At 33.9% G+C, this 15,711-nt stretch overlaps 1 protein-coding gene across 17 annotated transcripts in view; it reads left to right on the top strand.

Moving 5' to 3' along the window:
• KIF21A (kinesin family member 21A) overlaps positions 1-15,711 on the top strand; it is a 149,883-nt gene that overhangs the window by 117,948 nt on the left and 16,224 nt on the right. For 4 of the 17 annotated variants that reach the window (XM_034936034.3, XM_055095745.2, XM_034936041.3 and 1 more), the window contains 5 exons: positions 2,252-2,466; positions 5,115-5,222; positions 6,934-7,062; positions 13,580-13,716; positions 15,363-15,543. In XM_034936034.3, coding sequence (XP_034791925.1) covers positions 2,252-2,466; positions 5,115-5,222; positions 6,934-7,062; positions 13,580-13,716; positions 15,363-15,543 — 770 coding nt within the window. Of the gene's footprint in view, positions 1-2,251; positions 2,467-5,114; positions 5,223-6,933; positions 7,063-9,164; positions 9,204-9,889; positions 9,905-13,579; positions 13,717-15,362; positions 15,544-15,711 lie in introns of all 17 variants that reach the window. The other 13 variants (XM_034936028.3, XM_034936031.3, XM_034936032.3 and 10 more) reach the window with 7 other exon arrangements.

The raw sequence follows: 15,711 nt of genomic DNA on the forward strand, positions 1-15,711 counted from the left end.
TGAGGTGGTTTTAATAATAATCTAATCTGTAATTATTATGTGTTAAAAATTTATGAAGCTATGATGCGTATTTGTAGGGTTTTAAAAAATGATATAAATTATACATGCAGTTAAATGTGTGAGATAGCTATGGTACATATCAGGTTGAATGTGGTAGCATTTGATAGTAGGTGATTTGACTAACAATCATACAATGTTTGAAAACAAAGAATTCTTGCAGTGCTTATTAAATATTGTTGAATGAATGGATTGAATCAGGACCTGAAATAATAATACTGTGCAATGGATAGTATATATTTAAGGCCCACAGTGGTTAATCAGGTAATGCAAATGACTAATTTAGCTGGATATACAATGAACGGTTCATCATTATGATTTCCTGGAGAGTACATGCCCCATCTAAAAGGAAATAGCCACCATCAAGTTTTGCTCATTTTTGCTGTGTGGGAATGTGGGCCTAAGGCTACCAGATCCTTTGTTTTTTCAAGAGAATTCTTAAATACGGATTTTTACATAGATTTCTTGGATTATTAAAACACTGGTTAAGCCAATCAAAAAACATCTCCAGGCTCTTACACATGATCTTTGAGCTATTGGCTTCGCAACATGTGGTTTGTGTTTTATTATTCTAAGTGTCTAAACAGAAGTTACCAAAACTCAAATAAAACATTCTGCTATGGTTCGGATCTAGTCCTAAGCAAAGGAGAGAATCTCTTAAGATAAATTTGATCTTTCAGGCTCTGAGAAAGCCTATTTAGTTATGCCACTGTGGGACATTAGAGAGAGATGTGAAGTGGTGACCTAAAGGTCATCTCCTGAAAGAACCACCTGGCTTAAGAATTCCCAAGAAAAATTTCATCTCTGCTCTAGGTTCTTGGCTGTGGAGAGAATTAAGACTATAAAAAATGGCTACAGGGCTTTCTCTTTTAAAACATTTTCTGAAGTGCTACCTGCTACTCCGTTTGAACTGCTAAGATGCCTGAAAAGGATCTCGTATCATTTCTTTTTTTTTTTTTTTTTTTTGAGACAGAGTCTTGCTCTATCGCCCAGGCTGGAGTGCAGTGGTGCGATCTCAGCTCACTGCAACCTCCGCCTTCCGGGTTCACACCATTCTCCTGCCTCAGCCTCCTGAGTAGCTGGGACAACAGGCGCCCACCACCACGCCCAGCTAATTTTTTGTATTTTTGGTAGAGACGGGGTTTCACCATGTTAGCCAGGATGGTCTCAATCTCCTGACCCCGTGATCCACCTGCCTCGGCCTCCCAAAGTGCTGGGATTACAGGTGTGAGCCACCGCACCCTGCCGGATCTCATATCATTTCTTTTTCATTTATTGAAAAAAATGAAGTTGATTATATATTTTAAATTTGTATGTACCAGCAGTGTGTTAAGAGCTAGAGCTATACAGCTGAAAAAACAGGTTTGCTCCTTTCTGGAGGCTTATAATCTGGTAAACCACTTGATTATCTGTTAGTACTTTAGTGACATCAACAACTAACTGAGCAATAACCGGAGAGTCACTTGGTTGTCAAGAGTAAGGAAAGGAATGCTTATAGTGAGTTTAGATTCTAGGAAAATAACCTTTACTTGCCTCAGAAGGCTGCCCAAAGCTGATACTAGCTGGTGTTGTCCAGTGGGCAAATTAAACATATATTTAAGGCATCATGGGAAGAGGCTTACAATAATTGAAAAAAAATTGTATTAGAAAAATAAATTAAGCATGGGAAAAACCAGGATTTAGCTGAGCTTTCCTGCAATTATCTTTTGGTTTAATGTCTTTCTTCTTCTTCTTCTTCTTTTTTTTTTTTTTTAATTATATGTTGAGGGAGCTGGCCGCAAGTGGCAGGAGAGCACAGTAATGTTGGAGGCAGACAGCCTGGCCTTGAATCTGGCTTTGCCACTTACTAGGTATATGACCTTGGCCAAATTACTTAGCTTTTTTGCCTCAGTTTCCTCAATTTGGAATTGAGATAATGATATTACCTATCTCGTGCTAATATAATAATGTGTTTGGAACAGTGCCTGGCATATAAGTACAATACAAATGTTGGCTATTATTTTGGCCTCTAAAGGTTTTATCTAGCTATATAGCTCTGGCTTGTCACTATCTCACATGCTATGTTTGGCACACCTTCTAGGAAAAGACACGCTAAATGTTTTACCTATTTCAAACTCATATAAATCTCTGTTCTCTAATCAGCTTCTATGCAAGAGTTTGCTCCTGATTGCTTTTCCTTCCATTCTTTGACTAGGCCCGAAGGAGAACCACCACTCAGATGGAATTGCTGTATGCAGATAGCAGTGAACTAGCTTCAGACACTAGTACAGGAGATGCCTCCTTGCCTGGCCCTCTCACACCTGTTGCAGAAGGGCAAGAGATTGGAATGAATACAGAGACAAGTGGTACTTCTGCTAGGGAAAAAGAGCTCTCTCCCCCACCTGGCTTACCTTCTAAGATAGGCAGCATGTAAGTTTGGCCCAGCTACACTAACTTCTTTTCTTTTGGCTTTAAAAAAAAAAAAGTATGCATGTTGCTAATTTCTTATTTCTATTATTTAAAATTTATATAAATTTGATCTCTGGTTTTCGAAATAATTTGCTAGGTGTTGTCTCCCCTAAGGTATTGGAGAGTTGAAATAATTTAAGATGAGATGTCCTTTGTTGAATTGCTTTGTCTTGTCTCCAAGTTTTAGGATCATTCTTAAGGGTTATAATTTTTATAAAGGCTGACTTATGAATTACAGAAAATACATATATAGAAATACCTAAATTAAAGTTATACCTATAAAACCATTATATAACTATTATGTATAAACAGAAAGTTTAGACTCTTAAATTTGCTCTAAATTACCTATATCCTAGTTTTAAGAGTCCTGTCAGGATAGTAAATGTTTGCTGACTTTTAAAGAAAAAAGAAAATACCAATTACAATTTTAATACATTTTGAGCTTTCCTAATTTTTTACCTTGAAGCATATTGCATATTCTGGGATGAGTGTATGCCCCAAAAATATTTTTATTGGTATTATTAAAGATTTGAAGGAGGAAATATTCTCTTTCCTATGATAATCTGAACAAAAAACCTTCTATTCAAAATAAATCTTGCATAGAATATTTTTAATTATTATCTTGAGGACAAAGAAAGATTTTCCCACATAGTCCTGTGTGTGTATGCGTATGTGTATGTGTGTGTGTACATATGTGTACCATGTGTGCATGTGTGTGTTTTGATAGTTATATTAATATTAGATTAGTCATTCACTGGTAAAGATTTTTAACGTTATTTTTCAAACTAATCCTCACATGTGATCTAGCAGATAATTTATGGAATGAATACATCTCTGCACTGAGGAATATTGCCCCCCCAAAAGTGGCACACACTATATGATCTGTAAATAATACAAAATAACAAACTTTCCAACCTTGAATAGCCATTTTTCATAATATTCTTCATTTTATGAGGACATTTCCATTGTTTTCCATTCAGTATCCCATCTGCTACCTTTTGTTCCAGAATTAATTTTAATGATGACAGAACTTTCTTGCATGTGCTTGAGGTGGCCTATGTAATTAACTGTTGGATCTGCTGTTAGAGATTGCTAACCAGAATAGTTTATGGCTTCATTGCTTTTGTGATAAGATAAGAATAGAAGAAATGCTTTTGGTGAAGGTAGTGATGTAGAACTGAGGTCAGATTTTAGGAACTAAATGTGTTAGGTATTTAGTCTGTCAGATGAGTGAGACTTTTGGAACTTCAAGACTAAATCTGTGGCCTGGAATCCAGATTCAGGTAATCTATTTGTCTTTTTACATTTTAAAAATGTATCCTTTATGACAGGTTGTAAAAAATATCTTTTGGGCTCTGCCTCTAAATAACTTACTTTAAAGTTTTCATAAATTCACATGCTTATACTCATATATTTGTAATTCTTTATACATTGTGAGAGTTTGGTCACTCACTTGGTGCAGTAACTCTTATAAGCCATTACTGCGTAATTTTACTCAGGTGATGCTTATAATTTAAATGATGCAGGATTGCTAAAATGTGATTTCCTGATTAGAAAAAATCAAGCACACAAAATTTAATTACATTTAGTTTTTGCTTTTAAATAGGAATCATGCAAACCCATTCTGGAAGTGTTGCTGTCTAATTCCTTAGTGTTTTTTTTTTTCCCAGACTTTTTTTTTTTTTTTTTTTTTGGCGGAGTCTTGCTCTGTTGCCCAGACTGGAGTGCAGTGATGTGATCTTGGCTCACTGCAGTCTCTGCCTCCTGGCTTCAAGCGATTCTCCTGCCTCAGCCTCCCAAGTAGCTGGGATTACAGGCGCCCGCCACCACACTCAGCTAATTTTGGTATTTTTAATAGAGACAGAGTTTCACCATGTTTTCCAGGCTGGTTTTGAACTCATGACCTCAAGTGATCCACCCACCTCAGCCTCCCAAAGTGTTGGGATTACAGGTGTGAGCCACCATGCCTGGCCCAGACTTTTTTTTTTTTCAGTTAAAATTCATTACCACCATATACAAAAATTATTTTCTTGAATTTTTAATTACAAGCAGACATTTGGCATTTAAAATATTTAAGGCCAGAATACTTTTATTACTAAAATATACATAGATACAAATTAAACACTAGCTAAGTAAAATAATTATTTATTTTTGTGTGTGTATGATTACCTATAGAACTATTTTGTGATTGTGTCTCAATATTAATTCATTAAATCTCATTGTTTCTCATATTCTGATATTCTAATATTTTTGTTCTTACAAAACTATAAAGATAATTTTTCTTCATCTGAAATAATTACCAATGAAATTAAAACACATCTAAAATATTTGTTGTGGCTATTTGGCAGTATATCACTGATATTTATATTCAAAGATAGTAAGTTGTTACATATTTAATAAGATCACCAATTTAAAAATTATAGTTGCTGAGCTTCCATCAACTATAACTCATGTAATATTTTCCTATGTTAGTTTTATTTTTTGTTCTCAAGTAATAATCTTTCTCAGGTTCCAGTTATTAACCTATTACAAATTTTAGATTGACTATCTACCAAAGTTGTATGTGCAAATTTAGAATTAGGTAATTAAAGAATCTTCTTTTACTTTAGTTCCAGGCAGTCATCTCTATCAGAAAAAAAAATTCCAGAGCCTTCTCCTGTAACAAGGAGAAAGGCATATGAGAAAGCAGAAAAATCAAAGGCCAAGGAACAAAAGCAGTAAGTGACTAATGTTTTTTACCTGCTAGACTGTATTAAATGCCTGCTGCACTTAGATGCTAAAGATAATCATGAAATTATTTTCCAGATTTAGGCTGGTGCTGTGGTTATGACTATTTGACTAATCAAGACAGTCAAGTCAGCTTTTGGCTTGGCTTGGTGGTCTAATATTCTTGGTCATACATATACCTGTAAAAATATTTGAGCACTTGTCCCTGATCATGTCCACTTACTTACTTGCCAGTTATTTGTGTATATCATTTTAAGAGTTAATATATACTTGAGGTAAGGCTTATTAAGTCTATATTTCAGATAGTCTTCTATTAATAGAAAAATTTAGAATTAATTTTGACCGTCATTGCCATGTCAGCTAAAACTGATCTTGACCCTACCTCTTTAGAGTGGCTGACAGAAAAACTAATATTAATCATAGGGTGTGTTATTGTGCCATTTTCTTGTTGCTCTCTCATGTTTACGTTGTTGGTATTATCCTCAATGTTTCTTCTGTGTGTTTTGTGAGGGTTAGTTTACTTAGCAGTACATAGTATAATCTGATTATCCACTTAACTGGGCGTTTACAAATTGCAACATGACAGCATGCAGAAGTTGATTGGATTAGAACCACTGTTACCCTGCCACCCCTCCCTCAGTTTACCTGTTCTGCATGTGACAGGCAGATCTCAGACATGTCCTTGAAAGCATTTATGCGAATTTACATTTAAATATTAGTGAAGTGAATTACTTTAATTTCTTTGACATAAAAATAAATGTGAATATATTTAAAAAGAAGTGTTCATTTATTTTCCATGCCTAAATGGACAATTCTATACCATCCACTACCCTGTGCCAAGATGCACACTGTCTTTTTTGACCACGGGTTTAGCTGACTTGAATGTCATAGAAATTATCCTTTTTTTTTTTTTTTTTGAGACGGAGTCTCGCTCTGTTGCCCAGGCTGGAGTGCAGTGGCGCTATCTCGGCTCACTGCAAACTCCGCCTCCCGGGTTCACACCATTCTCCTGCCTCAGTCTCCCGAGTAGCTGGGACTACCAGCGCCCGCCACCACGCCCAGCTAATTTTTTTGTGTTTTTAGTAGAGACGGGGTTTCACCATGTTAGCCAGGATGCTCTAAATCTCTGACCTCATGATCCGCCCGCCTCGGCCTCCCAAAGTGCTGGGATTACAGGCGTGAGCCACCGTGCCTGGCCGAAATTATCCTTCTTATCACCCTTGCTTCCTGTACTTAAAGATGTAGTTTGCCTGTGTCTACTGAATTAAATCTCTCAAGAATAATTGGGAAATGGGGATGGAGCACATAAATGATTTAAAAATAGATGAATGAACCAACTGAATAAGCAAACATCTCGTAAGCTCTCTGGGTCTCTTTCCTCATCTGTAAAGTGAGCAACTTTCTCTTGATTCTAAAATTGTATAATTTTAAATGTGGCTTGCTTTATTCTTATACTGACTTCTGATTTCAGCAGACAGAATCTTCTCTTTAGTGCCATCTTGTGGCCAATGTAACAAAATCCAGTGAAAAATTTTAAAAATTGTTCAGAATGCATTTTATCTTACAAAAAAGGAAGAAAGGAAAGAAGGAGTTCTCTAATAAAGAGCTTTTTTTTTTTTTTAAAGAGCATGTTTCTTATAACTTTCCTAACAAATCATAACCAATTAAAGCCACCTACTTAATGTTCTTTTTTTCTTGTAGCTCAGATTCTGGAACTTCAGAGGCTAGTCTTTCACCTCCTTCTTCCCCACCAAGCCGGCCCCGTAATGAACTGAATGTTTTTAATCGTCTTACTGTTTCTCAGGGAAACACATCAGTTCAGCAGGATAAGTAAGTCATTATGGAAAAGAGCCCCAATTATTTATATAATATTCTGAACCTGTCAATACAGTCTGTAGAAAACATGTAGTCATCTCTGTGTAGGAGATGGAGCCTGACTTGTGAACTCTTGCCATATTTTATGCATCTTTCCAATGGGAAAGGAACCATGCAGCCAAAATTAGAGAAAATTATTTTCCTGCTGAACATTATTCCCTCTTGTAGATTTGTATTGCTATGCCTTCAGCACTTGTCTTGCCTTTTCTTTTACAAGTAAATTAGAACTGAAAAATCTTCGAGACCACTTGATGTTTAAATTTTTGGAGATTCTTCAGCTTCTGTGAGCCCACAAAAGCCTCTAATTTAGATAGCCTGAGTTGGAAAGAGGCAAATTACTTTACTTCTGGGGGATATAACAGTTTACAAAGACCATTGTTACAAGTGCAACACGTTTTTGTCATCTGATTGTTCTAGACAAGTTCACCACAAGATTTCAATAATTGTGTTCTTGGAATAAAAAATCACCTTTACGGATGGAGAGAGTAGGACTGGGAGTGGGTTGCAGGGGTGGAGAAGTTGGAGGGATGTGGAAAATGTAAATGTCATCAAATTTGAAATGACAAAGTATCCACACATTGAGCCAGAATCTCTCTTGCAAGAATGCCATACTAACAATACTGCCGTAAGGTATTTATTAACTCTGACTTGTCTGCTTGGAGTTGGAATGATAATGATTGTTTTCTGCTATTGCCTCCCTGTATATATCAATAATCTCTAAAATTTATAGGATGCCATTTAAGATCTGTCTGTCTGGCATGTTTAGATCATTTTAAATGGCTCTATAAACTTAGAGAATCATACCATAGTTTTTAAAGAATTATAAATATACTTAATTTATGGATAATTCTTTTATTTATGGATCCTTCATTAGATTTTAATATGGTTTAATTAGTAGAAGATATGTTCTTTACATTGATATAGGTAGGTAAATATTTTCCTGTGTTATTAAACAAAATACTCTTTAACATTGTCAAATTATTTCTGTCATTAATTGAGAAAAGTTGAACATTAGGAATACTTTTGGGAAGTCAAGTTTCACTAGGTATACGAAGAGTTGCTAAATTTGTGTCTACCTTGCCTTCACAGTCAGAATATTTTCTGTCAATCTTTTGATAATCTTGACAACCTAATCACAGTTCCATATTTTTTACTGAAATACTTTATGAGCTACCAATAATTTGACTCTGTTGTCATCTCTATAAACTAAAATGTAGAATAACTGACTGCTCTACACTTTCAAAAACTTGACTACCCCTTTACATTACTTTCTCTGGGGCTCCTTTTTGAAGCAACCATATCCCACTAGCAAGACGCAGATCTCCCACATTGTTTCTGGTTACATTCTATGTCAACACTCACCATATCCTCATTCTCCTCAAGCCTGTTGTACAGTCGAATAGATTTTCATAATAACCAGACTCACTGCAGTCTTGGAGGCCTCAAGGTAGGGCTAACAGAAGTGACTTGTCCATTTTAAAAGCCCACTAAAGTACCCCAGCTGTTACTCAGATGCTCCCTAGTCAAAAGAACTCAGTGTTTTTGAGATAAGTTAAAGCCAAAAGTTATTAAATTTTGAGTGACTTGCTTTCTGTGCGAAAACACAATCTATTTTGTGTAACTTCAACATTAGAGTCTATATCTAAAGTGATAATTATCAAGGTGAATAAAATTGATCAACAGTTATTGAAATGGGAAAATTTTTCCAGGACTAGTCAAATTAAATAGAGCAAACCTTGAAGTGCTATATCTCATGTACTTGATACTGTTCTTCTGCAAGGCCTAAATTTTAGAAGTGAGGATAGATTTTGTATATCAGTGTTAGAAAATTTTAGCCCCCAAAGTCTTGCTAGAAGACATAAATATCAAACTTTTTACGTGACTTAGCTATACTTTAAACATGCTAATATCCAGTGCAAGTAGAAAAGCAGGGCACTATGAAGGAAATGTTTGCTATATATCTGTTATTCATGCTGTTGATTTTGAGTCCAAAGTCAGTGTCCTTACCTGTTGACATCTGTATTCTTTCTCTCATAATTCTAACTCTTTCACTATAGGTCTGATGAAAGTGACTCCTCTCTCTCGGAGGTACACAGGTACTTTCTTTCCTGCCTTTCCTACATTCTGGAATTTCATTGATGTTCTAAAGTGCCTTCCTAGAAATTCTAAGCAAGTCTCATTTTTGTTGCATGCATCACTTGTTGTAAATCATATAAATGCACTAATATTTCTAAACATGATAATTTTAATACATTTTTGTGGTCATACCTTTTAGATAAAGTAGTGTTTTTTTTGTATAATAGTTTAAAAATTGTGATACCTGTTTTCTGTCTGTAATCTGAATCTTTTCTTTAAAAGAAATCAAGTTTTATGAATATTGATGTCAAGAAGATTTCTTACTCTCAACAATTAGGTATTTCTAATGCCTCAAAGTGTGTGAGGTAGATAAGGTATTTTTTTCTTGTTGGTTTAGCAATTTTAAGTAAAAAGATTATATGATTAAAAATAAAAATATGCTAGAGAAAAAAAGGATACTATTATACCAAAAATTAAAAAGAATAGGAAATAAACACTAAGGAAGCATTTTTTTAAATAAATATTCTTAAGAATAGGTGCAGCTTTAAAAATAACTGTTATTTTTTTCATTTTATGGATTTTTCTGGGGGTCCTTAACTTCTCTTTCTCTTTCTCTCTGTCTCATTCCCTTTCACCATTATCATTTTATGTCCTCCCTCTTTGCACTTGTTTTCCTTGTTTTATGGCCATTTTTGCTGATCATCAGCAGATCCTCCAGAAGGTAGGCAGGGGAAGGGAGAGGAAATTAATTTCATTTCCAGTATCAAAAGACCTTACAGGTTTGCATGGAACAAAAATAAGTGTTTATTTTTTTTTCTCCTTCAGATCAAGTCTGTTGTACAAATTTGCCATATTTAACCTTAAACTTGTTTAAAGTTGATTTTATATTTCAAAATGTGAATAGATTAATTCAAATAGAGAAATACCATGGCTGTATGTTTCTAATATCATTAAGTTTCTATTATCTTTGGTAGTTTATATAAAATATTAATCCTAATATTCTGAATATTTAAGAACATTTTAAAGTATCTAATAAAACACTGTGTTTAATATTGAGATTTTTTTCTCAAAAGACTGAATAATCAATGACATAAAAATACATAAGAATGAAAAAAAGGCATCCTGATCTCCTGGAAATAACTGTGCCATACATAAGTTACTGGGGCAAATATTTACTGAGTATTTTATGATACTATAACCTTTGACATGACAGAATTGTGTTGAATATTACATCATCAGGGAAACATTTAATAGATTCTTAGGATAAAGCTTGTAATCTGAAGGAAAGAAACCTTTGGAGACACAGTATTACATCTGAGGGTACTGTTTAGCTTTTTTCTTAAGAAGATTTTTTATTAAATGCACATTGAAAATAGCTCTTAGGCTGTTAACATGAATTGTTTTCTTATAATCAGCTTTTTGACCTATATATACATATATATTTTCTGTTTGAGAATTAACAGTAGCAACCTACTATTCTTTAGAATCATACCTTTTCAATATTTGAAGAAATATGTGTAAATTTGATGGCTTCAGTTCGTATCTATGAACCTTAAGACATCAAAATTTCCAAATGGCAGATTCAGACTTTTGAGCGGGTTTTGCTCCAATTTCAATTTTAATCTGGTTAAATTGTTAGATTACAAATTACTGAGCATTAGTTTCAGTAATCTCAAATTGACACATGTATGCAAATCATGGCATCACATTTCATAATTATATATCCAGAGATAATAATTCCTTATATCATTTATAGGGATAAGAAACTCCTATCACTTTTGTGATCATTATAACCAGACTCTAAAAATAAATGTTTTTTTTCTCCTCAACTCTAAATTTACCTCCTTTAAATTTCCATTCGTTAGTCTTCATCAGCCCTTTTTTTCCCTTACCAGAATTAATTTTATATATCTTTTTGTTTATATATGACAGCTCTTCAAATATTCAGCCCTTTTAAATTATGCTGTTGTATCCTCTCTCCGGTAAATGTTCTTTTATCAGCTCAATAGTTTCATCATCTGTTCCTTATGTAATATAGTCTACAGATCCTTCATTCTGCTTCTACTGTTTTGTAAAGGCTCCAATTTTTCAATGTTCTTCTTAAAATGGGACATCTAAAACTACACCTCATTCCATATATGGCCTACATAGAATGCAGTAAATCTATCGCTTTCTCCTGAAATATTTATTTCTATTAAACAAATCATTGATAGTGAGTCGGCATATAAAATAAATGAATTTTGTTTCAGTGATTTTTTTCAGGCAATATAATGTCCAGTTCTTTAATATATCCATTTAATAAGCATGCCACTTCTCCCTAGGGCTAGGTAAAGATTGACTAGATACCAAAGATCTTCCAGATCAGCAGTGACCTTGACTCGTTAGGTATGACTCTTCAACTACCTGTGGAAATACTTTACTCTAACAGTTCCATACTTATTCACATTGTCCACAAGGATATCATTTAAAAGTCTTATTGTATGGGCTTTATTAGAGTCAACATATATTGTGAATATGACATTCCCTTAAATTGGTATCTATTAACCCTACAAAAAACTTTCCCCATGAAATTGATGAGCCCATGTTATCTTTTGTTGGTGAACATTTATTTTTAAGTGGATAATGATTTGCTTAATGTATTCCTCTTTGACACTCAACGAGAAGTTGAGTTTCTGAATTCCACGTTTTTCCGGCTTTTTGGAAGATCAGGTCTACATGTTTTGTCCCTTTTTTTGATCTTTGTGATTTCTTAGAGTACTGACAAGGATTTTGCCTACACAATGGCATATACTTTCAAAACCCTATGATATAATGATTTAAAAACAGAAATACTTGAATGTATTGAATAAATCTCCATTGTCAGCTCTAACTTATTTTGGGCTCACGTTTCTTAATCATTTCTGCCCTCTTGCATCTCGAAGATTATTCTCTTTCATTAAGAAGATGGAAACAAAACAGTTTTCCTTTATCCTTATATTTGTCCTAATATGCCATTTGTCTTACATAATGGACATAATTCAACATAATTGGAAGCATATAATGCTTTGAGCGAAGGTACATTTGACTGTTTGTCATGTCTTAATTCATTATCATCTTTAGCCTCCCCAACACCATTATTTTAATTCAGAACCTATCTTAAATTCCTTTGGGAGAGGGACAATGTTTTGATAATCTTTATATTTCCATAGTACATAGCCCAGTGCCATAAAGCAGAAACTACAAAAATATCAAATTTATGAGAAAGCTCCCTAAAGAGCTTCATTGTTTTTAATTTTTTTATTTTAAATTTTTGCAGGTACATAGTAGATATATATTTATGGAGTACATGAGATGTTTGGATACAGGCATGCAATGCACAATAATCATATCATGGAGAATGGGGTAGCCATCCCCTCAAGCAATTATCCTTTGTGTTACAAACAATCCAATTATACTCTTTTAGTAGTTTTAAAATGTACAATTATTATCAACTATAGTCACCCTGTTGGGCTATCAAATAGTAGGTCTTACTTTATTCTTTCTATTATTTTTGTACCCATTAAACATCCCCACCTCTCCCAACCCCCACTGCCCTACCTAGCCTCTGGTAACCGTCCTTCTACTCTCTATGTCCATGAGTTCAGTTGTTTGATTTTTAGATCCCATAAATAAGTGAGAATATCCAATGTTTCTCTTTCTGTGCCTGGCTTATTTTACTTAACATAATGATCTCCAGTTCTATCTATGTTGTTGCAAATGATATGATCTCTTTCTTTTTTTATGGCTAAATAGTACTCCATTGTGTGTATGTACATTTTCTTTATCCATTCACTGTTATTTTAAATTCTCATTCTTTTAAAATTTTCTTTGAGATTGTCAGTTCTTTAAGTTTTTGATCTTTTTAACCCATTGTCCCTTTAGAATTTCTGTTCATTCAATTATTCCTATCTTCAATTTTTGTTTGAAATCTGCTTTCTTAGTATTTTAGGTGGCGTATATATTATACTTTCTCCAGCATGTTCCTTTACACCCCAGCTTGACATAGAATTATGTTTTCCTGTTATTTGTCATTTCTGCTTCTTCCTTATTTGTCAGAATTCAGTACACTCAAATAATTCCCATTGTGGCTTCGTTAAACCTTGGAGAGATGAAATTATTAATAAGAAAATCTAGATGTATTATAGTCTTTGCTCTTTGCAGAATGCAGCTGTTAGCAGATGCCTGATTAGTTGATATACTCCATCACTATTATTATTTCACACTTTGTCCTTTTGCTTAAAAGAGAGCAGTCTGGATTTTATTACTAATTACTTATAAAGACTTCTTAAAGTTAGGGGAAAAAAACAAAACTAGTCTCATGATATAGTCTCATGATACTGAAGTGAGTCTTGGTTTGTTTGTTTTTTCCCCACCTTAGGGGCATAATCAACCCATTTCCTACTTCAAAAGGAATCAGAGCTTTTCCACTTCAGTGTATTCACATAGCTGAAGGGCATACAAAAGCTGTGCTCTGTGTGGATTCTACTGATGATCTCCTCTTCACTGGATCAAAAGGTGCTAGTAGTTATCTAATGCAGATATTTAATAGCTTTTTTTTTTAATTACATTTTTAACATATTCTAGAAAACTGTCAAACTATTTAAGACCAGAAAGAATCGGATAATCTGGTTCAACCCCTGAATGTAAAATATATAAAATTATTGCATAGTTGAGCAGCAAGTAAAACCTCTGTTGATGTTTTGTGAATACAATGGTGACAGAATACATCTCTCTACAGTATTTGGGCATGTACTGCATGTAGAGTCCTGAATTTTGAAATGCAGGTTATATAAAAATCTATAAAAGGCTATTTAAATATACAATATGGGAAAGAGAATAAGATGCATAGCAACCACTATTTCTGCAACACTTACTACATATCAGGGGCTATGCTAGGCAGTATACTAATATATCTCACCTAATTCTCACAACAATCTCAATGAGATACATGTTGCATCCTCATTTTGTAAACAAAGAAACTCAGGATTCAAGTGAATAAATACTTTTCTCAGGTAAATTTAGCTAGTAAGTGGAAGAACAAGGATTAGAAACCTAGGTATACCCTTCTCCAATCCTGCACTCTTAACCCCTTTGGTACAATTGCAAGTAACTGGAAACCAGCTATAAATGCTTTGAAGAGTTATAGACTAAGAGTTTTGGGGTTCTGGAAAAGAGAGGAATTATGACCAGCTATGAGAAACAAGGAAGGCTTTGACAAGGAGTCATTTAGGAAGTACCTTATAGGATGGTTTGGATATTTACAGGTAGGAATGAATAATCAAGATTACAGAATAACATAAGCAGAGACATGAAGATAAAAGTGGAGCATGTTTGGAAACTAATTCTACTTGGGTTGAAAAATGGAATATGTATAAGAGAAATGCTGGTCATTGAGGCTAGAAAGGTGAAAAGCAAGCATGTACAGGAATTCAGGGAGCTAGTGAAAGTTTTTAGCATTTAGGGATAGTCCAAGATTCACTTTAATCAGCAAATATTTATTGCTCATTGTCTATGAGGGAAGTATAAGATCCCAGCTAGAACTTATGAATTGAGAGTAAAAGTAAAGAAATTCTCCAATTAAAAAAAATATGTTCTTTGAAAATACTGTATTTTTCTAATGATTCAAATTAAATGTTTCTCTCCAGTATAATTAGATATTCAACATATCAGAAAAAGAAAAAGAATAGTTCTGTGATTATATTTTTGGGTCAAAAATAAAAATATAATTTATCAATCATTGACCCTTGGGGGGAAAAATGTGTGTATATTTACTAGTGTAGAGAATGTTGTGAGGAGGTAGGAATATGATCGGAGAAGAATGTTTTGAAGAGGCTGATCTGAGACTGCCATTCTAAATTCAGTGGCAATTTGAAGCAAGACTCTTTTGATATGACCATTTCAAAATTTTTCATAAATATTTTTTCAATACCACATGATACATACACCAGACATCCCAGACTTTTATCTGATCCTTTACACATACCTTGTCTTTGAGCCTGTTGCAGAGGGTCAAGGATGAAGTTAGGATCCTTGTGGTACGTTAATTACTATTTTCATTTCCTTCCCATAGAAGAGAAATTATTTAAATAATTTTTATTGTTAAGAGAACCTAAAGTAGTTCATATTAATGGTGTTTTCTTTTTTTTATGTGTTTGTTTTAGATCGTACTTGTAAAGTATGGAATCTGGTGACTGGGCAGGAAATAATGTCACTGGGGGGTCATCCCAACAATGTCGTGTCTGTAAAATACTGTAATTATACCAGTTTGGTCTTCACTGTATCAACATCTTATATTAAGGTGTGGGATATCAGAGATTCAGCAAAGTGCATTCGAACACTAACGTAAGTAACTTGAAGACATATAGCATAAAGGAGGAATAGCTCTTCTTTTTTTTTTTTTTTACAAATATAAGAAAAGAGAGGACTATAAATGCATTTTAATTTTTGTATACCTGTCCACTTCCCAGAGGATATTAAAGTGTTCACAAAGAAAAGCACAGATAAAATAAG

The sequence above is a fragment of the Pan paniscus genome, chromosome 10 (genome assembly GCF_029289425.2).
Source record: "Pan paniscus chromosome 10, NHGRI_mPanPan1-v2.0_pri, whole genome shotgun sequence".
Taxonomy (NCBI): Eukaryota; Metazoa; Chordata; class Mammalia; order Primates; family Hominidae; genus Pan; species Pan paniscus.